General features: G+C 36.6%; 1 protein-coding gene across 12 annotated transcripts in view; it reads left to right on the top strand.

The window, feature by feature from the left end:
• The window catches only part of phldb1a (pleckstrin homology-like domain, family B, member 1a), a 120,046-nt gene extending 97,731 nt beyond the window's left edge, over positions 1–22,315 (top strand). For all 12 annotated transcript variants that reach the window (XM_022667676.2, XM_022667681.2, XM_022667675.2 and 9 more), the window contains 8 exons: positions 2,149–2,232; positions 4,558–4,624; positions 7,923–8,199; positions 9,396–9,486; positions 9,865–10,011; positions 13,702–13,921; positions 19,197–19,282; positions 19,656–22,315. In XM_022667676.2, the coding sequence (XP_022523397.2) occupies positions 2,149–2,232; positions 4,558–4,624; positions 7,923–8,199; positions 9,396–9,486; positions 9,865–10,011; positions 13,702–13,921; positions 19,197–19,282; positions 19,656–19,796 (1,113 nt within the window). In that variant the 3' untranslated portion in view covers positions 19,797–22,315. The remainder of the gene's footprint in view (positions 1–2,148; positions 2,233–4,557; positions 4,625–7,922; positions 8,200–9,395; positions 9,487–9,864; positions 10,012–13,701; positions 13,922–19,196; positions 19,283–19,655) is intronic.
• Positions 22,316–27,528: the final 5,213 nt, after the last annotated feature.

Genomic DNA, 27,528 nt, shown 5'->3' on the forward strand with positions numbered 1-27,528 from the left:
AGTGTCATTTTGTGTTAGTTAAAGGTAAAGATGGAGATGATTTATTCTGAAAATCAGGAGTGGTATCAAGCTGATACCAGAAGGGAACATATTGTGTTGGATAGGACTGATCGATATTGTTAAAACAAGATCTTACAACTTAAATGCTTTATTTGTAAAAAACAACACCATTTAAGAAGAGTTTTTTTTTTCTACAGGTTTCTGAAAGAAGCAATTGTCTATCTACTGAGATTCCCTCTGGCAGCTTCTATATATAAAGATGCACAATCTTGATTATTCCATTTTGAAAATTGCTGATTAATGATTAAACTGATTAACCAGTTTAATTCTATTAACTTGTCAGCCCTAGTATTGGATTTTAGGACAGAATGTATACTAAAATGTGTGTGAATTAAAATGACCTACTATAGAATACATGGTTTTAACCCTTGTGTAGTTGTAACATTGTGTATAATAAAAATGACCAAAAAAGACAATCTACATACTCTTCTGGTGTCAACCTTTCATGGAAGTGGGAACAATTTTTTTTTTTTTATAATTTTATTTCTGATTTTTCCCCCTTTTTCTCCCAATTTGGAAATCCAATTGTCCCACCCCTTTGTACGTCCCCATCACCGATGATGCCCGCGACCCTTGGAGGATGCAGACGAGCACACGCCTCCTCCGACACGTGCGAAGTCAATCACCCCTTTTTTCATTGCCTGAGCGGCTAGCGCGCTCGGAGGAAAGCACAGCGGCTAGGTTCCAATCCATCCGCTCACAGACGCCTCGTGCCGCCCAGCGTCACCTTGAGTGTGATGGGGAGAGAGCGCCATCTACCCACCCCAGGGGGAGCAGAGCCAATTTTGCTCCCCCTAAGTGCCGGCAGCTGATGGCAAAGCTGCATGAGCGGGGGTTCGAACCTGCGACCTCCCGCTCATAGTGGCAGTGCATTAGACCGCTGGACCACTCGGCGCCCCCCAATTTTTTTGTGTTTTTTTTTTCTCTGATGTTGGTGTCACCTAGGTAAAATGATAAAAGCTGAGAAATAAAAAATCTAGAGTTTTTTTTCTCTGCTGTTGGACAAAATTAAATTGGATTTCCATTGTGACCATAGAGATCAGTAGGTCATAAACAGTTTAGAAGAGTGGTGGGGGTTTCACAATGTGGTGTGACAGTACATTGTTCTCACATTTAGGGGTGTGCCATATTGTGTTGTACACAATAATATTGCCAATATTTTTGAATATCGTGAAAAATATTATACCCTGAAATATTGTGCCATATCACCCACCCCTCATTATCATATCAGGGTACTGCTGTTTTTTGGCAAAAGAAATAATCACACTGTTCTTATTTCCTATTATATATCTACTAGAGACAGATTATATCAGTCCTGTATCATTCATTTTACTTTAATCCTGGATATATGGAGATATTTGGAGTGCGTTATTAGTATCATGGCTTTCTGGATCATTTACTTCTGTTACAAATCTGATTAAAATTCTTGTATTTTTTAATATCTCAGTTAGGCGTGTGTCATATCATATCGTAGGTAATATTAGAATTTGTTTTTCATTTTGTTGCAGTAGTGTATTCTTGAAATATTTTTTTAATTCAATGTTTTGTTATATTGTCAAGAGTATCGTTTTCACAAAAATACCATAAAATATTGAGATATTTTATATTTTAGGACCATATCGCCCACCCCTACTCACATTTACATAATTACAGTCTGTTTAAACTGGATAATACTGTGTACACATAGTAATACTGTAATTCACTGTAATACTGCCACCTGTGGTCAATCGTGTTTCAGTAAATAAGCACACAAAGTGAAAACAGGCAGGAGGCCAGTATCCATAATAGGAATAATCACCCCTGTTTATTGATTTCCATGTGATTCATGTGTATCTGAATACAGAAAATGTTTTTCGGTTTACATTTTTGTTAAATGTTGATCTGAAATCTGAACCCGGTCCGATCAATTAGAACCACATGTCAATGTCAAGTGTAGAAATGAATTAAAATTCAGTTTGTGTCATCTCTGGTTAAATGCTACTGACTGAGGGTGTCTCTTTGTTGTCTGTACTGTTGTAATTTATGGAGTTGCAGACCTCCATGTCATGGTGCTGACGTCTGATTAATCTCTCATCTCTGTGTTCTCAGATGTACAAGTGCAAGCAGGACGGAGGGGCGAGTCACACTAATGGTTCCAGCCCCGCTACACCAGGCAGAAGCACCCCAACCAAGGTGACACACCCAACCTGTGACACACACAACCTGTGGTATTACACTGCAGCTTGTCAGTAAATGGACAGTGACACACATTGTGTTGATCTGGCTCTGAACACTAGTGTATTGGTGCAAGCGAGTTTCAGAATGTTTTTCCTGCATTTGGATTATATAAGCATCACTGCTGTGAGTAATTGGATAATTATCCGACTGAGCTGTTATTAAAATTACAGATGCACCGGTGTGGAATTTCAGGTTCATTTTCTCTAATTGATAATAAGCACTTTGCTTTGACTGATATTAACTTCAATAATTAACCTTTTTTTATTTTGGAGTGTTAAAAATACTAATCTGTATATGCACTGTAGTGGGTGTAAACCTGGTTTTAAAATAACTGGATTTATTTTATTTTTTTTGGATCAAGGGAGTGTAGTGGGTAATAAAGCTGCTATCTGACCCAGCAATTAAATATACTCCTTTCATTTGAGCTAAACTGCTAATAAGGCAGTTTAATCTGATATCTGATTAGCCAGATAATGCGACAGCTTGGACAAGATCTATCTCTGCTCCATGCTGTTTACACACACAGTATGTGCTATGCTCATTACTCCCAGTAAAAAAAAAGGCTTTCTGTGTTAAAGCAACTTTGAGATGCACAGATATATGCGCTGGAACACAGAATCTTCTCGCAATATTAACTTTCTTGCTCCCGTGCCAGACAGCTCTGACCAATCAGAAGAGACAATGTGCTCGCATGGCTTATTGGTGCGCATTTAGGTGTGTTTAGGTTTATGTGTGTGTGAAACTAAACCAAACAGTGGGAGAAACGCTCCAAGTAAACAAACTCCTGAACTGATCCGGACCATAGAAACCAACTACAGGTGTAAAAACACACCTAGAGCCCACTATTCTTATTGCATAAAATATATATATTTTTTTACTCTATTAATAATGAATTAATATACTATATATTAGATAGATAGATAGATAGATAGATAGATAGATACTTTATTGATCCCCAAGGGGAAATTCTAGAATAATACTATATACTATATACATGATGTTATGTAATAACAAAAGTTTGGGAGAAGGACCACGCCCGAACTCTACGTTCTAACTCCACCCCGTATCAATCAACCGTCCTATAAATACCTCCCCTAACTAACTACCTCTCGTGTCGAAAGTTCGCAACCCACCTCCTCCCCTACAACCCCCTTTTTCTACTCTTACACTTCTTATAAAAGAAAAGGGGGAATATAACTGCACGCTTCTTCAAGCACGCAGTTCAGAACTCCAGCCCAAATTTCCCTGAGTTCCCTCCCCTTTTTCCTTCTTCTTTCTCTACTTCTTTAGGCGTGGTCCGCACTTAGCAAATATTTATTAATATACTAATATACTATTTTTTCCTTAAATTTGATTTAGACAGTTGCAATTAATCGCCTTGCTTACTTTATTACAGAATATTGTGACATATTGAATTGTAACCCCTGTATTGTTTTATGTATCATTTTAATATGTATTGTTCTTTGCAATACACAGCTCTACACCAAACAAACCCAAACAACTATTCAAAACCTTAACTGATATCTTAACATTTTACCGGGATAATAGTGAAAAACATACCAAAAAGGCCAGAAAAAAAAGTGGTGTTCTTGACTGGCCAAGTCAATCATCTAGTCTGAGCCCCACTGGGTATGCATTTCACTCACTGAAGACAAGGCCAAAGACAAAAAAGCCCCCGAAACAAGCAGGAAGTGAAAATGGCTGCATTTACAGACCTAGCTGAAAATCACTAGGGAAGACACTCAGCGTCTGGTGTTCACAGCGTCTGAGGATTGCATTGACTGCATTGCATTTGCAACCTAGTGCTAAACAACATTAGTTTGTTCAGTTGATTATGGTGTTCTGAGGATCCGTATATATAAAATGTATTGTGTTTTCTATATGGCTTACTATATTTACATGGAAATACCAGTGAATTCAAGCTTAACCTCCTAGCTATTGTTGCATGTTAAATCCTTTGTGCTGGGAAATGATTCCAAAGCAACAAATATTGTGTCACTGTCCAATTACACAGCGACTGCATTGTGTTCCCTCTAATGATATTACCTCCATTTTTGCTCAAAGATTTTTGTCACGGTCGTTACAGATGCTGTGTTTTTCAGCGTCCAACCTGTCACAGTTGTCTACTATAAATTTTCACTGTGCCATGTTATGACAGCTGTTAGCTCAATCTGTGGCAGCCAACATCTTATAATGGTCAGCCTTGTCATTGTAGATGTTTCACTTCAAATTATGTGTGTAGAATTATTGTTCATTACTGCCCTGTTCCTAAATCTTCAGAGTCTGCCAGACCTGTCGACCTCGCATCTTGACACAGATACCAAGAGACTCGGTCTGGAAGGCAAAGGTAAAATCGCTCGCCACTCTCATAAATGCCCTAACTGTTGCAAATATTATAGAAACAATGCAAGAAAAGAAACTCTTAAAGCGTATATAAAATGATTGTTATTTTGTTTATTGGGTCTTACTTTAATGTATTATTGACTGCAAAATTAACAACAATGGGCAACATTTGCCAATTGTTCTTAATAAAAAAAATCTTAATACACACAGTTAAAAAAAAAAAAAACTCTTTTTCTTGACGATTCTCACAATGTGCCTGTGTTTTTCTCCACGTGTTCCCCTGCTCCTGGTCCTGTGTGTTCCTCTGCATCTCTACCTTAGCCCTCTGTTCCCCTCTTAACAATCTGTAGGTCCGCCCCCTCGTTAACTGGTCCCAGGTGTTTCCTGTTTCCTGTCTCCTTCCTTGTGTATAAATTGCCCTTTTGGTTTATTGTTTATTTGTTTGTTTTCTTGTTTTTTTTTAATAATAATTACTTGCAATTGCGTTCGCCTCTGCGTCTCTCTTGCTGCATAATGATAATATAATTATAATAATAATCATATAATGCTAATAGTATGGATGATTTGGGATTTGTTATATTTAGGTGGACAATGGGATCCATCATTTATAGAGCCGATGTGTGAACAGATTTAAAGAAATTCCTTAAAAATATACTGGTAAATGAGACCCAGTGACCCAGTGAGGTTTTTTGTTTTTTCTGTGTAATTTTCACTGATGTGCCAAAATCATGGACGCAGCTTGGGAATGCCAACACCTGTAAGTTGTGAGGTGATATCTTGTGAATAAGGCTAAATACTGGTCAGCATGCTCATGGCAAGTAGCGAGGCTTGATAGTGGGTGCCAGATGGATGAGAGTCAATGCAGGATACCCCACAACCCTCACATGCATATACCAAAGATCAAGCAGCATTCTTTAACATCCATTGGACATGATACTAGTTCCTGTCCCATGACATTTGGCATTTCAGTGTAAATGTGCCTTTATACTTTAAGTTAATTCTCATTTGTTCATGTTTACCACAGTTAGCTGATGTTTACTCCAGTTAGAGTTCACATCTGTCTTTCTTTCTCTCTCTCTCTCTCTCTCTCTCTTTCTTTTTCTCTCCCTGTCTTTCTTCTTTCTCTTTCTCTCTGTCTCCCCCTCTCTCTTTCTTTCTTCCTTTCTTTTTTCTCTCTCTCTTCCTCTCTCTCTGTCTCTACATCTCACACGCTGGTTTGCTCGCTCACTTTTAATCCCCTCCACACATTCTCTTTTTCTTCCTCGCTCTCCTACACACCAAACACACACACACACACACACACAGATTCACTGTCTCTCTCTCTCTCTTTCTCTGTTGCTTGCTGACTGTTCCATGCCGCATCCACACTCGTTTGTTTCCCTGTGCCACATATACACACACTTGTGTGTGTGTCTCTCTCTCTCTCTTTCTCTCTCTCTCTCTCGCTCTTTCATTGATATCTAATTTATCATAGTCACCTAGTATAGCTACTGTACTGTACTTTAAAAAAGTGCTAGTTTTCTTTATAGACCTGGTTGCATTGGCTTTTAACTAGAGCTGTGTAATTAAAATGAATTAAGCCACTACTACACCATCTCTGGTCATGTTACCCCACCCTGTCCAGTCTGTGACATGGCAGTAACGTGGAGAACCCAAAAAAATGAGCCAGTGAGCAACTCAAGCAGCTTCTACACTGTCATTAACTACGACTGTCATTAAAATCTTCAATAAAATAATAGTTTATTTATCGTTATTGATCTATAATGCTTTAAAAGTTTGACCTCTTCCACAAAATAAACATAAAATTGCTGCAATCAGTTTCTTTATGTTAATGTGTCTATAAAGCATTTAATCACTACATAGTCTGAAATGTATGTGCCGTTATTTCCAGCCGTTTACTCCATATTGTTGAGGATATTGTTTTCTAAACTGACTGATTAATGTTTGTCCATTTATCATGTATTTGTTTACACAATGCAAAGGGAATTTGGAGTAAAACATTAATATTATTTGCAATGTGGAGATCACTAGTGTTGTAGTCAAGACCGCTAGAGCCGAGTCCGTGTCAAGACCAACAAAAATTGAGACCAAGTCCAAGTCTAGATTTAAACATAAAAATTCAAAATCAATTTTTTTTATCATAAAATGTAAAAAAAAAAACCTCACAATTTGCCCTCAAACATCTCATCACTAAGGTTAGCTAGCTTGACGCTAAGGTTAGCTAGCTCGTCACTAATAGTAGTTCTCTCCCCAGTTGCATTAGTATTTTAGCTAGATGTCGCTAAGGTTAGCTAGCTAATCGCTAAGGTTAGCTAGCTCGTTGCTAGCTGTAGTTCTCTCTCAGGTAATATTAGAATTTTAGTTAGCTCATTGCTACGGTTAGCTAGCTCGTCATTAAGGTTAGCTAGCTCGTTGTTAACTTTAGTTCTCTCCCCAATAACATTAGTATTTTAGTTAGCTCGTTGCAATGGTTAGCTAGCCACCTGCTAACAGTAGTTATCTCACTAGTTTGCGCTTACTTCTCCTTGTGCTTTCTTTCTAGATGTCTGGAAAAATAAAATAATTATGATCCCCGAGGTTACAATAATTCACATGAACAAAGAGTATAACTCCAGCGCGAGCCTATTCAAAATGAAAAGTGTTCATTTATTGGATACTGAACGAAAGCGGGACTAGCTTGTTTTTTCGCTGTTAGACAATTTGTGTGCCGATTTTAGACACAGAAAAAAAGGACTGATTTGGTCTGTTTGAATAAATTGTTGATGTTCAGTAACAATAGAAAAACACAGACAGAGGACTCGAGTACAACACTAGAGATCACAGATGAAAATTATTATTTTGTGGAAATTATGCTTAAAGTCTATTTTAGATATAAAGAAAGACATATGACAGAAAAACAAAAAATTGACATTGGAAAAAAATGGGTGGAAAAATAAAATAGATTTAATGCAGATTTCTTTAATTGGTATTACATTTGCCCACATTTTGTTAAGGCTTTTTGCTCATTCAACTTAATAAAAACAGTTGGATTTTGAAAGTCAAAATTTTTACAATGTAGGAATCCAATAATAGGATTGAATATTGCTCTTATTAATAACAAAATTACTAAAACTAAAAATAAAACAATGCTCATAACTTTAGTTATGGCTATTAATTTCTTTTTTATTCTGTACACATAAAGGCTGTAGTAGATGTTTGATACAATGTTTGTTAATAGAGCTTCCTATACACGTGATACACTCAGGTACTTTGCATTCATTCTTTTGTCGAGTTTCACCTGCTCTCTGCGCCTGTCTCCCCAGGGCTCCAAACATCTGACGACTCCAGAATCCGCCCCATGGATCTGAAACACAGGCTCGAGATGGAGACGCAGTTCCACTGGGGGGCGCCGCCGGGCTCTCACCCCCAGCTTAACGGGCCGTACCCGTCCCCGGGAGCTTCCATCGTCCACCACTCTATCCTGCACCACCAGACGCCGTCGGCAGGCGGCCCGGCGTATGACACTCTGAGTCTGGAGAGCTCAGACAGCGTGGAGACCAGCGTATCCACGGGCAACAACTCCGCCTGTTCACCCGAAAGGTGAGAGACAGTTTCCATGGGAACCTTGGTCTGCCTCTGTTCCCCTGACAACGGGTCATCCTGCCCAATTTCCCCTTAAACGTGTGTGTGTTTTTTTTTTTTTTTTTTGCATTATTTTTTTGTGGTCCTATCCTTTTGAAAAGTTGCCCAGCCTGTTGCCATGCCAACCCTCAACCATGGAAGAGAGGAGAGATTCCTCACCTGTTCAGAGTTGTGTCTTGTCCCGAGGCAGAACAAGGGTAGACTGTCATATTATGTATTCCCCGTAGTCGGGGAGGATTCCAGTGTTTTGCCAGCCGTGAGAGGATGTTCTCTTGATGCCAGCCTCCCGATTTTGCCCAATTCTCGTAGTTAGATTCGGAGCTCAGGAAACGGGTTTTGGCTCCTTTACTCGCCAATGTTTTCATCCCTCTTTGATGTTTTAATACGTCGAAACAACAGCCCCTGGGTCTCGACCTCCGGTCAGCTCCCGTCTTTATACTTGAAGTAGTAAAACAAGCCTAACTAAATGATAGCACTTAGGTCAGGCAGACTTTTTCAGTCTCTTCTGGCTTGTTTTTACGTAACAACTGAAAAGAGAGAGATTTAAAGCTTGTTTACTCTTTTTTAGGGTGAAAATTCAACACAAACACACACATATTAATGGTCAGTGTAATGTTCAATTTTCTAATCATTAAAAAAAGAAATGTGTAAAAATTCATTATATTTTTTTTCTTTCTATACTAAATATATTCTTAATAAAAAAGAAATAATATATATTTTTTTAATTTTAAAAGCCTTTAACATTCCAAAAAAGGAACTGATAAATATGTACTTCAAACACAGTCTAAAACTGCCAGACTGCGCTGGTGCATACATTTTTATAGTCAGACCCAATGTTTGACTTTTGCATTGTCAGATGCATTAAAATCAAGCTAAACAGACAGATATTGGCTGTTTTGCTATACTAAATAAAAATTTAACATTTATTTTGTTGCACTATTAGTAGTGTATTCTTGCATGTTGTGTCATATTGCCAGGAATATTGTTATTGCGAAATTTCCTGAAATATTGATGTTGATATTATTTTAGAACCATATCACCCACCCCTACACACTCTGGTATGAATGAAAGAAGCATACATTAATTATTAGTATTTTCCTAGCACTTATCCTATACTAAAAGAACTGCTGCTGGGCGTGTTTGTGTGTTCTCAGCGGCAGCGGCCTGGCCGGGCTGAGGCTGGAGGAGATGGAGAAGATGCTGAAGGAGGCTCAGCAGGAAAAGGCTAGACTGGTGGAGAGTCGTGTGAGTCCCATTAAACTTTAATTGTCTGTGAAATGTAATCTCTCTCATGAATCTTAAAGCGGAGCCCTGAAATCCCTCTGCCTCCACTTCACTGAAGATTGTTTCTCACCTAGAAAGGGTGACGGACATGAAAGACAGACTCTTAACAAGTTCTCCTACAGTAATACATATATTGACATTCTCCTGTGGAATTATTTTTTCATGTATCCCCAGTCACTTCGCACTTGTGTGCTTTTGCAAATGTATTTTTTCTCCCTCGTTTCATCTCCTCGCTATTAGTTCAATGCCCTTCTCTCTCTTTCTCTCTCACTCTCTCATTTTATCCCTTTGTCTCTCTCCCTTTTTCTCTTTCTCTCATTCTATCACTCTCTCTCTCAGGAGAGGGAGGTGCAGGCTCGCAGGCAGCTGCTGGAGGAGGAGAGGAGGCGGCGAGAGGAGGTGGAGAGGAGGCTGCAGGATGAGACCACGCACCGGCAGAGGCTCGTGGACGAGGAGGTCAAGATGCGGGAGAAGCACTGTTCTCAGGTCAGCGCAGGGCGAGGATGAAAGGGTACCAGCTGCTTGGGGATCAGTTGCACTCTCAGAGTGCAGTCTTGCCTGAGCGTTCATTCACAAATAAAGCACTGGGGAGGGAGGAAGCCTGGACACGCAGACACACAGCACAGAAATAACTAAACATCAAACAAATATACATAATCTTGTAAATACCAATTAAAAAATAATATTTTACCAATTTTTTTTTTTGCCGCTCATAACATGGCATTACTACTGTTGAGTTAGAAGGTAGATTATTTTTAATTCATATTGAAATATGGATTAAATCTCAAAAATAACTCTCCCTCCTATTTTTTGTTAGTAGTTTTTTTTTGTTTCAAAATATCATTATGTCCAGACCAATAGAAATGCTCCAGAATGACCTTCATTTAAAGCTAAGGAAGGCTTTCTCCCCATGTTAAATTCATATTTTTTGAGAGACAGTTGTTTTACACAATAACAGAAACACGTCCAGCACTGTAACACGGATGTGCCTAATCAGACGCTTGCAGATGTAAAACGAGGGAAAAGTCTTTAATAATGAAAAGACAGTCCAGAAAGATGGTAGAACTGCCAGACTGGGTCAATAACATGAACAGAAACATCAGTTACATGAGGAAAGCAGAAGAGAAGTCAAATACAGGCTGGAGTCATTCACAGCAAGGAAGTCACACAAGGGCAAATACGAAAAAATAGAACGACAAGAACAGGTCAATAGCCGAACACAGCAAACAAACGCTTGGTTTGCTCACAGTAAGGTTGGCAATACTTTGCAAAGACCTGAACCAAACAAAGGTTTACCACCGTTTATACAGGTGTGGATGTTCCCAAGCTATCATCCCCTAATGTAACACTTCATGATCAATATATTACATACTGCTATCCCATGACTTTTGGCATGCCAGATTAATTGAAACATTTTATAAATGAATGGACCTCTAGAAATGGTCCAAAATTATGTGGACTAACGTTCACTGGCTGTATTTTATATTAACAGGTTTGTAAAGGATTTTTTTTAAATGACTACAGCAGAATGACTATTTTATTGAATTGAATGTATGCAAAAACAGCCTATTAGAATTCGTAGAGATTTCCAGTCATTAGTTTCCAACTAGGCTATTTGACGGCAAGAGTGATATGTCAAGATACAGGGTTCACGATTCAATACATAGCAGTATACAGCTTTGGAAAAAATAAGAGGCCACTTAAAAATGATGAGTTACTTTGATTTTACCAAACTGAAAACCTCTGGAATATAATCAAGAGGAAGATGGATGATTAGAAGCCATCAAACCAAGCTGAACTGCTTGGATTTTTGCACCAGGAGTGGCATAAAGTTATCCAAAAACAGTGTGTAAGACTGGTGGAGGAGAACATGCCAAGATTCATAAAACTGTAATTAAAAATCAGGATTATTCCATCAAATATTGATTTCTGAACTTGTTAATACTTTATAATATGAACTTGTTTTCTTTGCATTATTTGAGGTCCTGAAAGCTCTGCATCTTTTTTGTTATTTCAGCCATTTCTTATTTTCTGCAAATAAATGCTCTAAAAAGTATTATTTTAATTTGGAATTTGGGAGAAATGTTGTCTGTAGTTTATAGAATAAAACAACATTTTACTCAAACATATTCATAAATAGCAAAATCAGAGAAACTGATTTAGAAAGTGAAGTTTCCAGAGCTGTATTTCAATACTGTACATAAGGCAATTCATTGCGATTGTATAAATTACATTTTCAGAAATCTCATATTTTGTAAATTTGATTAAAAAAAAAGTTTACTTTTCATCCAGTCAGAACATTGGGATCTGAAGACAGTGTACAATACTGCTATCTAGTGGTCGAGGTTTAAAAACAACACAAAATGAATTACTGTCTGACACCAATCAATGCATGTACAATATTGATTAAAAATCAAAACTGTGTTTTTAATAATTGATATAATATAGCAAAACAAAATCGTAATACTTTGATATGTCAGTAATTTTTTAGACCCCCTTTTTCAAACAGTATTGCTTGTAAATGAAGGTTGTATATAAAAAAAAAAAACGCTGATAAAGGCAGGTAAGCACACTGACTCTATACAGTCAGAGCACTCACAGCAGCAGTGACCACATGGGCAAACCGTCTAACGTCTAAAGAGCCGTGAGGGTCGCGGGGTTTGGTGAAAAGTAAATTAAATTGGGGTCAATGGACGTACTCCGTAAGCCTCGGAAGTCAGGAGTTAAAAGTCTTTATCAGGTCATTCTGTGAGTACTGGAGGGGGGTGTAACATGAAGGTGAGGGGTAGGTTGCTGTGGGAAGAGCGCTGGGGCTGCACAGCGCCGCACAGCAGGCAGATGAGAGGAGACACTCAGACAGATGGTGAGAGGAAGACAGGATGGAAAGATGAAAAGACGAGAGGAAAAAGGAGGGGCAGGAGGCTGAGGCGAGGAATTACAGAGGGCAGGGCAATACCGTAGGACGTTGTATGAATACACCTTACAAATGTATTCCGAGCCGTCCGCACAGTTATGGAAATTTTCTGGAAATGCTATTCAGGGAGAAGGTGGGGGGAAAAATGTTACTATAAAAACACCATGTGTACGTGCAGCAAAAAGCACATGACTGTATAATGCCCTGACTTACTTATACACTCATGAAAATAACAGCTCAGTATACTGTTTTATATTATATTATTTATGTATAAAATTGAGTTATAATTATGGGTGAGGTGTATAATAGTAATCAAGTAAAATAGTAAGAAAGTAAGTTTTTTAAAAAGGTTGAATGTTAAAGAAAAGGGGCTTAAATATGCAATAAATAACCATATGCAGTGTTTAATATGAAATAGACAAGACAAGCTTTTACACTTTATAATTATAACTTTGCCAATGTTTCACTTTTTGACTTTTTGATTCATTCTTTACATTGTTCTTGACATTTCTTATAAAGTATAATGTTAAAGTATAACCTTTTAGAGATACAAGGATTTTGCATGAGAGTTGTACAATATACTGTTTTACAATGTGAAATATCTATGTCTCAAAAAGAATATAAACATGCAAAAATAATATAAATATGCTGTCCTTCCAGCTCTGTAATTGCAATCAGTGTATGATAAAAATATGCAAATTCATCATGCAAACTGCCAACTAATCACTGCTGATTCAACAAAATTGATCATTTAAATGAATCATTTTTAATTGAGCAATTGAATGAAGGCTGTAATTATACATATATTACACATTTAAAGTATTTTAACAGCACTATGTTCAATTATTGGTTATTCACTTTGTTAAATTTGGAATTTGAATGTTACTAACAGTACATATGTTCAAATATCATATCTTATTAATATATTTATGTCTTGCTCATTTAGTGACACACTCCCTAGATACATCATAGATACATCATATGGACAAAAGTTTTGGGACGCCTGTTTATGCATTGTTTCTTACAATATCAAAGGTATTAAAGGTGTCTATCCAGCTTTTGTTGGAGTAGCAGGAGGACTAACTGCCAGATTCAGAAAGGTTGAAGGTTTGAATATAACTGACATGAAATAAGTGGAAATGCAGATATTTAGTGTAGGAGGTTAATAATACCACACTCAGTTGTTATTAACACTGTTATTACACCTGTTCCAAATGTCACTCATACTGTACTAAACTCTTATCACTCATATAATCTCTTAGGCTCGTCCGATGACGCGCTACCTGCCCATCCGAAAGGAGGAGTTCGACCTGCGCTCTCACGTGGAGTCGGCGGGTCACTGTGTGGACACCTGCCCCTACGTCATCGTCACAGAGAAAATGTGTAAAGGCCATCTGGTCAAGATGGGAGGCAAGATCAAGTCGTGGAAGAAGCGCTGGTTCGTCTTCGACCGCATGAAGAGGACCTTCTCCTATTACGTGGGTAGGTTGGGGCTGAGGGGCGCGGGGCTCTTCTGGGTAAAGAAGTGAAGTGGAATAAAGTTCTTTTCACTGCGGCTGAGAACGGAACGACAGTGGAAGGAAATCCCATTTGCTGCATTACATGTAACATTAATCACATTTGATACAGCAGATTATGTGAATATTACATATTTTGGGTTATGTAAAATCCTTTGAATAAGCGGTTTGGATTTCAGAGCTCACTCAGAGAGCACATTAAACTGTAGAAAAGCCCATTCATACATTCATTTCAAATGCTTTAATTTCAATTATTGTTTTCAATGTAGCTTAATTGTAAGTGAAACAAGTAAATACTATATTAGACTGCAGAATATCATAAAGCTTTTTAGCAAAAAAGCTGAAGCTCTCCACACGCAGTGACCTGCCCTTATTAAGGCTGAGTAATAAAGTCAGTAATTTCTGTGTTCTGATTTTTTTTTTTTTTTTTTTTTTGGTATTTTCTTCAGTAAAAGTTATTTTTATTCTCTCGTCACATTTGATACACAAACTTATGGAAATATTAAATAGTTTGCATTTTATTATATAAGCATTTTGGATTTCTGACCACTTAAAACTATATAGAGAATCATAGAGCTCTTTCTTAGACTCAAACTCAGTTCACATGCTGTAAATGTCTGTTATTATTACCATTGCAGTTAATTGTAAATAATAAAATAAGTCCAAATACTTAAAATAGACTCCAGTATGACGTAAAGCTTCAGCTTCTTTAAAGAAAAACAATCATCCACACCCAGTGGCCTGCCCTCATTAGGGCTAAGTAATAAAGTCAGGCTGTGTACTGATGGGGTTTTTTTTAGCTATTCTTATCACTGTATGTTATTTTTCTTCACTGGTCACATGATCTTTTAAATATACGTTTTGAATTTCAGAGCTCACTCAGAGAGCACCTTAAACTGTAGACACGTTTATTAATACATTCAGTTCAAATGCTGTTTATTTCTGTTATTCTGTATTTTCAATGCTGCTTAATTGTAAATGATAGAGTAAGTCCTAAAACAGACTTTAGAATGGCATAAAGCTTCAGATTTTAGCAACCTAATCACACCAAGTGACTTCATGGCCGAGTAATAAAGTTGTGCTGTGTTGTGAGGATTTTCTAATGATTCTCTTCACTATAAGTTCTTTTTCTTTACTCACCAAATTTTAAAAAACAGATTATAAAAAAAATATTAAATAGTTTGCATTTTATAATATAAGCATTTTTTATTTTTGAGCACTTTAAACTGTAGAAAAACAACAACAAAAAACATGTCCTTAGTTCACATGCTGTAAACTTCTGTTATTAATTCTAATGCAGCTAATTGTAAATAATAAATTAGTCCTAAAACTGCCTTCTGAATGGCATAAAGCTTCACCACAGCACCCAATGACCCGTCCTTATTAGTGCTTAGTAATAAAGTCATTCTGTGTTCTGATGTTTTTTTTTTTCAGCGATTCTGCACACTGTATGTTCTTCACTGATCACATGATACATCAGATTATAGAAATATTATATATTATTTTGCGTTATTTAAAATCCTTTAAGTATACATTTAGAATTTCAGAGCTCACTCTGAAATCACATTAAACTGTAGAGAAGTTTATTCGTGCATTCAGTTCAAATGCTGTTCATTTCTGTTATTCTGTATATTTAATGTTGCTTATTCGAGTACGTCCTAAAACAGACTTTAGATTGGCTTCGTTAGGCCCTCGTTAAGGCCAAGGCCCTCGTTGAGGCCAAGTAATACAGCCTCGTTCAGGTCAAATCACATGGAAATAAAACTATATAATTTGCATGACAACTCTTTTTAATACATTATAGATTGTAGAGCTTTAGAAAACTTTTAGAATTTTTTGTTTTTAAATTCTTTCATTTTCTGTTATTATTTCCAATGCAGCTTATTGTAAAACAATAAAATAAGTCCTAAAACAGCCTTCAGAATAGACTAAAGCTTCAGCTTTTTTAGCAGAAAACCAGCAATCTTTCCACACCCAGTGACCCACCGTCGTTAAGGCGAAGCACTAAAGTAATGCCGTGTTCTGATGGGTTCTTTTTGTTGTTTTTTTCTTTACTCGTTAAATTTGTTACAGCAGATTCCAAAAAAATATAAAATATTTTGTGTTACATTAAATCTTAAAGAAAGCTTTTGGACTTTAAAGCTCATTCGCATCACATATTAAACTGTAGAGAAGATCATTCACACATTCAGTTCAAATCCTTTAATTTCTTGTTATTTTCAGTGTTGCTTAATTTTAAACAATAGAGTAATTTCTACAACAGAATTCAGAATGTTATAAAGCTCCAGCTTTTCAACAGAAAACCTCTCTGCACCCAGTGACCTGCCCGATTAATAAAGTCATACCATGTTCTGATGTTTTTAGGGTTTTTTCGCCATTCTCTTCATTAATTGTTCTTTCCTTGTTCATTTGCTCACTAATGACAATGATAATATATTATGAATTGCATTATATTTAACATTTTAATATATTTTAGATTTTAAAGAGATGAAAAGAAGTTCCTTCACATATAAATTTGAAATGCTTCTAATTTCTGTTATTATTTCCAGTGCAGTTAATTGTAAACGATAAAAGATATAATCATAAATGAGACATAAAACAGAAAGTCATAAAGCTTCAGCTTTTCAGCAGAAAATCAGCAACCTCTCCGCACCCGGTGACCCGCCCTCGTTAAGGCCGAGTAATAAAGTCATGCCGTGTTCTGATGGGTTTTTTTCTTCCTCCATTCTCCTCACTGTATGTTCCTTTTCTTCACTCGTCCTGCCTTTCTCGCTTTTCACTCTCCCTCTCTCTTTCTTACACACACACGTAGCTCATGTGTGTAGCCTTTTCACCCCCTCACTCCCCATGTTAGTAGTAGTGATGATGATGATGAAATAAACTGCAATACTTTCTCCAGCCCTGCGTTTGAGAGGGGTGTGTGTGTGTGTGTGTGAGTGAGTGAGTGAGTGTGTGAGAGTGTGTGTGTGAGTGTGTGGGGTGGGGTGGTTGGGAGATTTACCCCCGGCTTGGTCGTGACTAACAAAACCAGACTTACAACTCTTCAAAAACACAAAAAAGCCCAAAAACAATCCGGCCCATTACTAAGCACATTTGGATAATGAAAGGAGGCAGGCTCTTAAAAATAAAAGGAATAAAAGGAATAAAAAATAACGATGGGATGCGTTTCAAAGGAAGCCGTTCAATTTAAAGCGTCGGTACAGGTGTGGTGGAAGCTTACAGCGCACTGCGGCGCTTCAGAAGTCGCGCTAAAGAACGGGGCTTACGAGATATTTTCTTTTTCTTTTTTCGTTTTTTTTTTGTTTTTGCGAGATTAAAATGAAATAGGCTTTAATTTCCTTAGAATTACTGCTTTCCAGTGGGTGGCATTAAGTCTCCATTAAAAGCGGCGGCAGTGGTGGTTTTAGGTGACTCACGCTGTATGTGCAGCTATAATTCTCAGTGTGTGAATGAATGTATACTGTAAATGCTGGGTCTGGGCCCTGGGGCGGTGCTGAATTTGACAGATTTATGCCACAGATAAATAAAACAAAGCATCTTCACAGTCTCTCTGCAAGTGCACATGCAAAACAGTCTGGATGATAGCAAACTGGAGAGTTACCGGTACAGTAGCAATAAAAATCACTGTGTCATATGTGTGCACACAGTCACATGCAAAAGTTTGGGCACTCCTAGTCAAGTTAAATGTTTCAAGTTAAGTATTTATAACAGATAGAGAGCACATATTTAAAATCATCATAATTACTTCTTTGTTGATTTTCTTAATTAAACAGGTTTTGGGGGAAAAATAAACATACAATTTTGGCTATATAAAGGTTATGCCAGGTTTTATAACGATGTATCCGATTTTTACAATCTAATTTGTTTAAACAAATGGCTCTGTTTTCTAGGACTGCTACTAACGATTACATTTTTCAGTTGATTAGAATGTCACCTATTTAACAGATTAGCCAATTAATCTAAGCAGTTAATTTTTTATATAACAAGTGTATAGGTAATATAGGTTTTATTAAACTAGATTTAAGTTAGTTCTCCATATTAAACAAAGTGCAGCAATAAAAAAAAAAATAATTTTAAACTAAGATCTCTGGTATAATTCAAATAAACAAAATAATGAACCGGTAAAAAAAAAACAAAAGAGGCATAATGAGCACAGATTCTGTTCTAAACATTTGCTCAAACACTTATTTAATAGAAATTAACAGCAATCAGACAATTTTATGATGTCAAAAGTTTTCAAACACCTGAGACATTAAAATTAATCATTGGTTACATTTAACCCATCATGTCAACCCGACTTTTTCCACTTATTAAATTTGATGTTTTAGATTTTTGTTTTTACTGAAAAAATCAACAAAACATGTCTTTTGAGCTGGGGTTCCAAACTTTTGCATACTTTTGTATATCAGAGTGATTTTATTTAATCTGCAAACAAAACTATATAGTCTTGCAAATTCAGGCTTAAATTTGATATTTTCCTTTCTTCTTTTAACAAGTCATAAATGTCATTTCTGTATCCTGAATGGAGATGACTTGTTGAAACAGCTGGTAGAAATGTGAGCTTTTTAAATAATTAATCTTTTGCTGCAGCAGCAGCAATCATTTAACACGGGTTACTGGCCAATATTTATCCCTCTAGCACTTGTTGGTTTTAAAGCAGCTTGGCAGAAGTCCGGTTAACAGCTTGTCATGTTGTTTTTAGTAATTAGGGAAGCTCCAACATGGGAATTGTGGGCTGAAGGTATCTGATGCATGTTTTTACATGCAGAGCTTCCTGTTGTGATAGTGAGAGAAAGCTATTTGCATAAAAAGAAAAGAAATTGTTAATTTTGGATGAATTGTTTTTACAGGGTTGCCAGATGTTACTTTTATGCAAAACATTGTAAAATCTTAAAAAAAAAAAAAAAAACAATTTTGGATAATGTCTATCAGCGTAATCTTATCAAATCTTGTTTTTGTCTGTTTTCTTATTATAAGTCATGCCAAATGATAACCTATATACGTATATAATCTATATAACTAAATGGACAAACCTATTGGGACACCTGCACATTTATTGTTTCTTCCAAATCAGCAAAAAAAAACAAGTTTATCCAGCTTCGGCCAGATTTTGGCCACATTTGTCCAGTTCTGATATTTTTTAAGCAGTAATAGTGATACATGCACTGTATCAATAAAGCAATATTGGGCTGTTTTTGACTTATTTCTAACTTTAAAAAAATATTTTTTTCTGTTTTCAGATAAGCACGAGACCAAGCTGAAGGGAGTCATCTATTTCCAGGCCATCGAGGAAGTCTATTACGATCACCTACGCAGCGCCACGAAGGTAAAAATAAATAAATATATCAATAATAAAACAAAAATAAAAGACCCCCAGCTTTTTTTACTTCCGCTCTGCATGTGCACCCTGTGTTTAGAAACAGCGTCTGAATAAGTTAGGGCACCACACAAAGCCAGAGCCATCGATCGGGCTGGCGGCTGACGGCTGGCGAGTTTTATAGTGAAAGTTTAAACACAGACGTCTGGCGTAAAGAGAATTTCTTACGGCAAGCAGAAAGAGACGCAGATCAAAGGCGGCTTCATGTTCGTTTCGTCATGCTTCTCCCCGCTTCATTTTTTTCGCCCTCTTGTCTACTGTTATTCTGTCACTTCTCCTTCGCCCGGCTCACACTTTCTCCTCTTTGTTGTGTCCCGATAAGAGTCCGAACCCCTCCCTGACCTTCTGCGTGAAGACCCACGACCGCCTCTACTTCATGGTGGCCCCTTCCCCAGAGGCCATGCGAATATGGATGGATGTGATAGTAACAGGCGCTGAGGGCTACACGCAGTTTATGACCTGAGGGGAAAAGATGAGCGGGGGCCGGCCGCCGGACCGCCGGAGTGGGCGGCACTCCTCGAGTTGATTGATTCTTTCAGCCAAACCTGAACTTCAGCTGCACTTCGGCTCTCGGCCCACGCCGATCGACTCGTACGGACTCGGTTTGGACGGACGGAGGAGGACAGTGATCTGCTATTGGTGGGCAGATAACAAGGTGCTCAAAAGTGACGGAGTGGTGCAAGAGAGGGACTCTGACACAACTGCTCTTTTTATTGTCATTATTTTTATTATTATTATTAATCATTCATACATGTAATTACTTCATCGTAATTTCGTAACCACTTACATTATCACTTTCATTGGGTCTGCCCATGCCAGCATTTTTCAGTATCATCATTTAGGTCAGTCATTTTGCCTTGACTTTGGTTTAAAGGAAAAATACAAAAAGGGATTTAACTGTTGCTTTTTTTCTTCTGCCAAATGTTTAAAACCACTTTTCGGAGGCCTGTTCACAGTTTTCATCTAAGAACAGGGCATTCATTCTCATCTTATATGTTCAGGCTTCTAACAGTGTTAACATTAGATATGTATATGTATGTATGTATCATAATCTTAAAACCTTAATAACAGCTTAATCTACTCATCTTAAGCAATTTCAGGTGCCATGACTTTCAGAGTAAAGCAAGCAGCATGTAAATCAGTTCACTGTAAATCAGAATAAATCAGAGTACAGCGTGTGTTATAAAAGTCGATGACAGAGCGGTACTGCCATTCAGAATGACTGATAAGGGTATTATTAATGAGTGTTGTTGATATGTTGTGAGATTGAGATTGAGTTAAACTGCAGCACTCCTGTACTTTGTCCACTACAGAAAAGTAACGTTATAATAATAATTTACTGTTATCTATATTGTCTTTGTCTGATATGGAAAAAAAAATACTTCAGCTGCTTTTTTTATTCTAAAATATATTTTAAATATAACGTTTCATACTTTGTTGTCGAATACCGTGAAGCAGAGCGCTGGCGGTTGGATTTCTACATATTGTTCTCTCAAGAGCATGTCTGGTGGGGGACCATTTCAGCATTTCTTCTACATTTTGTTTTTACAGTTTTTTTTTTGCCTGTTTTGTTTTTTTATTAAAAGCCATGCCAAAGGATAACCTCAGAAATACAGCATTAAAGCATTGCATTTTGTTATCAAATTAATACAAATACTAATATAGTACAGTACAGTAATTATACTGAACATACATATACACACACACACACACACACACAGACTTTGTTGACATAAGTTTTGGGATCCCTGTTTTTTTTTTTACAGTTTATCCTGCTTTAATGGTTTATACACTACATACAGATCTGTAAAAAAAAATAAGAGACCACTTCTGAATCAGTTTCTCTGATTTTGCTTTTATTCTATAAATTACGAACAATATTTCTCCTAAATTCCAAATAAAAATATTGTCATTTAAACATTTATTTGCAGAAAATGATAAATGACATTAATAATAACAAAAAAGCAGAGCTTTCAGACCTCAAATAATGCAAAGAAAATACAGTTTATATTCATACAGTTTTAAGAGTTCAGAAATCAATATTTGGTGGAATAACCCTGGTTTTTAATCACAGTTTTCATACAGCTTGGCATGTTCTCCTCCACCAGTCTTACACACTGATTTTGGATAACGTTATGCCACTCCTGGTGCAAAAATCCAAGCAGTTCAGTTTGGTTTGATGGCTTGTAATCATCCATCTTCCTCTTGATTATATTCCAGAGGTTTTCAATTTAGTATAATAAATTTTTAAGTGGTCTCTTATTTTTTTGTCAGAGCTGTACATGCCTGGCTTCCTGAGGTCCTAAGGGTCTATTTGCAGTACTTCCTGACAGGGACTAGAACAGCTGTGTGTGTGCATTTACACATTAAAAAAAACATATTAAAAACATTGTTTAAACCTTAAAGCAGCTGAATGCATTCTTTAGAAGGGGGTGTTCACAAATCTTTGGACATATTGTGTGTGTATATATGCATATAAAGTCACTGTCCTGCAAAATCCTTCCATGTCCATTTTTTGCTTTACTGTGTAAAAAAATCATAATGAATGGACCAATAGAAATGCTCCAAAATGACTAGGAATTAAAATTTGTTTTATTTTATTTTATTTTTTTTGCACGACAGTGACGATATGTATGTATGGATAGGTGAGTATGGAACAGTAGTGATTAAGGGACATGGCCATACGTGCCTTACCAAGTGCTTCTCTCATTTCAGGGCTGCAGCTTTCCATCCACTATTGATTTTCTACTGTTTATTTAATAACCTGATCTTTTTAAAGGCATGTAGTACGTTTCTATATACAAAGAATATAGACATATAGTAGCGATGCAAGTATATCTATATATCTATATTGGGTTTGACCCATTGCAAACACACACTCACACACACACACATGCCAGATATGTACCCTCACACATAAGCTCTGATGATGATGCAGTGTGTGGATACCAGGCCCAAATAAAGCATAACAAAACTGTTTAACGTTTTATGTGCACTGTTCTTTTTTTTTTTGTTGTTACTCTTTTCTCTAATCGAATGACAATCTGTGTACTCTTTAGATCTCACGCAGGTCTCACACACGTTTTTGCGTGTGAAAAGCAAGGTCACATGCTCTTTAACCAGAACACGGGCACAAAAGGAAATCAATGGCTGAATATCTAACAAGAGCCTTGAGGCAAGCAGGGCTAATGAGCTATAATGGGTGATCAAATCCAGGTTAAATGAAGGTGCTGCCTGCAGGTAAGTGGCGGTTACAACTTAATTACACTTCCTGTGTAGCCAAAGAGATCAATGCAGGCTGTAGAAGCCTTGTTTTATGTAGAAATGTGTGAGAATTTTAGCTTTTTTAGTTCACATCACTCCAGCCTTCAGGTTTTCTCACAGGATACACATTAGAAACACTGGTGAATGAGAAACAACGGTGAACTGAAGGAAAACACTACAAACAGACATTAAAATGCTGTAAAACACGTGGAAACAGAGATATATTTATGTTAATGTGATAAATAGCTCTGTTATTGGATTAAAAATGCTATTTTTTACAGTATGAAAATACTTTTTTTTTCACAAATTGATTAAGTTCAGTAAAAGACGGGACAGTTTCTCTAAGCATCCACTAGAGGTCACTGTTTTACAGCTCACACTCCTGCTCAGAGCTGCTGTGAGACAGTTCCTCTCTCTCTCTCTCTCTCTCTCTTTTGCTCTCGCTCTCTCTCTCTCTGTATGTGTGTGTGCGCATATGTGTGTGTGAAGGCCTCAGGGCTTTGGGCTTGTTTTCCTCGCTGCCTTTGCGCCTCCACCATCACCACAACAGTTAAATGTGCAACTAACAAATGTCATCAGCGCTCTTAACGAGCCCATCTGTCTGCGGCAGCAGAGGAGCCCCTCCAATTAATTCATCACTTGTTACAATTTCATCCGCCTTTAAACTTCTCGTCAGAGCCCATTCAGATAACACGCTACAGCAGCATGCTACAAACACAAGCTTTTTCTTTTGCACGGGTTAAAAGTGTACATTTCATCACAATATTTATACAGCTCTGGGAAAAAAATAAGCCTATGGAATATAATCAAGAAGAAAATTGATGATCACAAGCCATTGAACCAAACATAAAGTTATCCAAAAGCAGTGTGTAAGACTGATGGAGGAGAACATGCCAAGATGCATTAAAACTATGTTTAAAAACCAGGGTTATTCCACCAAATATTGATTTCTAAACTCTTAAAACTTTATGAATATGAACTTGTTTTCTTTGCATTATTTGAAGTCTGAAAGCTCTGCATCATTTTTGCTATTTCAGTCATTTCTCTTTTTTTGCAAATAAATGCTCTAAATGACTATTTTGAATGTTTGTATTTGGAATTTGGGAGAAATATTGTCTTTAGTTTATAAAATAAAACAACAATGTTCATTTTACTCAAACATATACCTATAAATAGCAAAATCAAAGAAACTGATTCAGAAACTTAAGTGGTCTCTTCATTTTTTCCAGAGTTGTATTTTCATTCTTTAAAGAACATTTTTTTGCTTATATCACAGAAAATCTTTTTTTGTTTGTTTGTATGATTTATAAAGCTTCAAAACAGACCTGATGGTTTTCTTCCCCTGGTCTGTACAGTATATTAGCAAACTAAACCGCAAAAATGGCCTATTCTGAATTCATTATTATTGTGATGTCACAAAAGTTGACAAAACTCCACCAATTCACCCTGAAGCTCAGATAGTTTTTTTCTTATATGAAGCACAATACAGTGTAACCATGTCAGAGCAGATATCACTTACATGATGTCACTTCCATGCACTTCCACTTTTACTTGGCATAATGTGAATCTGGCAGTTCTTTAAAATAATTTTCAATCTGATGATGAATGGACCAATCAAAACGCTCCAAAATGATTAACAATGATTTAAAGTAATGAAGATTTTTCTTTTCTGCTGAATGTAACATTTTGGAGTTGTGTTGGAGACATATTTTGTTTAGCAATTGTACAGAATCATATGTATATATGATCTTTATATACATATATACGTATAAACATACCCATACGTAACTTTTTGCATTGTTCTTTTTCAAGTTAAAATACACATTTTAGTTGTGTCCCTGGGTTTCACTCATTCCTGTTAACGTAACACATTAACCCATCTAAAACATCTGGGACATTTCATAAGTTGGTTCTTCTGAAGACCAGAATTAAAGTCTTCAGAAAGTTAAAGATAGTATTAGATATTATTAGTACACTGCAGCTATGAGGTCAGGTACTAAGTTCTGTATCATAAACACCATCCCAAACATATTGGATTAAAGTTTCATCGCTCCAGAGAGAATATACGGTAGTTCCACTGTCCAATAATGGAGGTTCTCTTGGGTATGTATGTTGCCCTTGGGCTTTATAAAGTCTTATTGTATTATATCAGCTGCTGTTTATTCAAGTTGAAATGTTAGTCATTTTATTATGGTGGCAGACTAAAATGGTGTTCAGTGAGGAGTCCATGTTTAAGATGTCACTGAATATCCTTTAGATACAATGTCTATATGTTTAATCCTATTGTAACTCTGACTGAGGAGCTCGATCTCAACACTCATTCCTGTTCCCTAAATTAATTCTTAGATCTTTTTGGTTTATTTTTAAAATACAAGTTCATACAAAAATCACTAGATTGTGCTAAGTGTCCTCTTGTTATTAGCATAGCCGCGTTTTAGCTATTTTTCATGCTTTTGCTAATTGTATGCTAATTGTAAAACATAAAAAGTAACAGTAATGAGTGCCAGTAACAGAAGTGCGTTTCAGTAACAGGAGTGAGTTGCAGAAACAGGAGTGAGTTTCAGTAACAGGAGAGAGTGCCATTAAAATGAATGATTTTTTAGTCATAAATATCAATTATTTAAAGATTTTGTCAACCATTTTTTTGAAATAAAGACTTTCTTGAGAGAAAATCAAAGGAATTTGTGGACTTGCTTTTAAGCATGCTTTTAAAATGTCACATGAGTTTTGTAAACATTTTTGGTTTAGAAACCTTGTAAAAAGTTAAGTAAAGCTTCCTGTGATTGACCAGTTCATGTTCTGAATAGTTAAATATGTGTTATTAGATTAAGAGTTGAAAAAATAAAAAATAATAAGTTTAATTTAGAAAGGTTTCAGCAAGCAAATGGCACCAGCTTGTTTATTCGTTTAAGTAAGATTCTTAATTTGTGACCCTTATTATGAAGTGTTTCCAAAGTTAAAGAAAGTGTTAGAAACACTGCAGCTATGAGTTTAGGTACTAAGTTCTGTATCATAAACACCATCCCAAACATACTGAATTAAAGTTCCATCACTCCAGAGAGTATACGGTAGTTCCACTGTCCAATAATGGAGGTTCACTTGGGTATGTATGTTGCCCTTGGGCTTTATAATGTCTTATTGTTTTGGACGTTAGTTGAGTGCACTTAAAATGGCTAAATTTACTAACTAGAAGGGCGTCTGGACACTTTAGAACATGTGTTGGTAATCAGCTGCTGTTTATTCAAGTTGAAATGTTAGTCATTTTATATTGGTGGCAGACTAAACTGGTGTTCAGTGAGGAGTCCATGTTTAAGATGTCACTGAATATCCTTTAGATACAATGGGTTCTGAAATCTCTGACAGACATGCAGATTCTCTGGAGATGCTCTTTGAGGCCCACACAGCCACTGTCCTTAGTGACCGCTTGCCTTCCAGCTAGTTTTCAGCATGTGGAACGCGTTCTGCGCTTGATGTGGATTGACTACTTCACTTTGCTAGTCAACACTAGACTTTGTGGCCCTGCTAATCTCCTTGTCTGCCAGGGTTGTGTGTTTTGTGTCATTGCCATGCTCTGTCATGAGGAGAATTTTAATGACTTGAAGACATTTAGCTGTTTCTGGGCAGAAAACGCTTTTCAAACATTCATCTTGCTGAATAACCACACAAACCCTAATGATAAGTGAGGAAGTTTAAGGGGCTGCTCTGTAAACATTGGCTGATATTCACTAATAAGTAGGGCTGTCAACGTTAAAGCGTTAACGGACGTGATTAATTTGGAATTAGTAACACGTTATTATTATTATTAATTACGCCACCAAGTTTGACCCAAACTTCTGCCCCACCCATCGCACAGATCTTTTTTTTCTGAAGCGGTTTGCTTGTGGTAAGAACGTGATCTGGTCCCTATCCGACTCAGCTTTCAAATATACCTCTTTTTAACCCTTGTGTGGTGTTCATATTTTTATTACTCGTTTACTTTGTTACTTGTATTTAATTCAGCAAAATTAAGCAATTCTACATTAAAATGCTTTACACATGCTTGCTTCACCTAAATTGCAAGCAATATAAACAGCTTACATGGTTAATATTTGCCCTTTACCTTTCTTATGTTACATTTCTTTTAAAAAGTGCTTCTCTTTTTTTATTAGTTTTTAATAAAATGTAAAAGAAAATGAATTTAACTCAAGATATGAGTAGAAAATTTGTTTAGTTTCAAATTTACAAATGTAGCAATGTTTATTAGCTCTTGGCCAAACATACTGTATATAATATAAATGGTTAGGGGGTGGGGGGTGTACAGTGTGTGTTTATCGAAAATGTGTTTTGATATATGTTTTTCACAAAAAATGAGCCAATGCCAATGAGTTTGAGTTAGAAAAAATATTTTTTTAGTATCATTTGATGAAAAATGAAAACGGGTCCCACAGACCTGAACACCACACAAGGGTTAATTGAGCTAAACTGCTGATAAGGTGCAGATCAATCTAATATATATTAGCCAGATAATATACTGCTATAAACAAACACTGTCTCTGCTGCTCCATGCTGTTTATGTGCACAGCAATGTGCAGCGTTCACTGAGGCAAATTGTCAGCGTTTTGTGTTAAAGCAGCTTCACATTGCACAGATAAACACGCACAGAATCTTCTCACTATATTTATTTTCTTGTTTTCACTCCAGACAGCTCTGACCAATCAGAGGAGACAATGTGCTTACGTGGTTTATTGGTGAACATTTTGGTACATTTAGGTTTATGTCTGTGTGAAACCAAACCAAACAGAGGGAGAAAACAAACCAAGTAAACAAATTGATCAACTTTTTCAGACCATTGAAACCAACTAAAGGTATGAAAACCCCCTTTTATATCCAGCAAATTAAGCTCTACATGTTTACAAAAAAAAAAAAACTATCTAATTTATCATGCATTCTTA

The sequence above is a fragment of the Astyanax mexicanus genome, chromosome 1 (genome assembly GCF_023375975.1).
Source record: "Astyanax mexicanus isolate ESR-SI-001 chromosome 1, AstMex3_surface, whole genome shotgun sequence".
NCBI classification, from domain to species: domain Eukaryota; kingdom Metazoa; phylum Chordata; class Actinopteri; order Characiformes; family Acestrorhamphidae; genus Astyanax; species Astyanax mexicanus.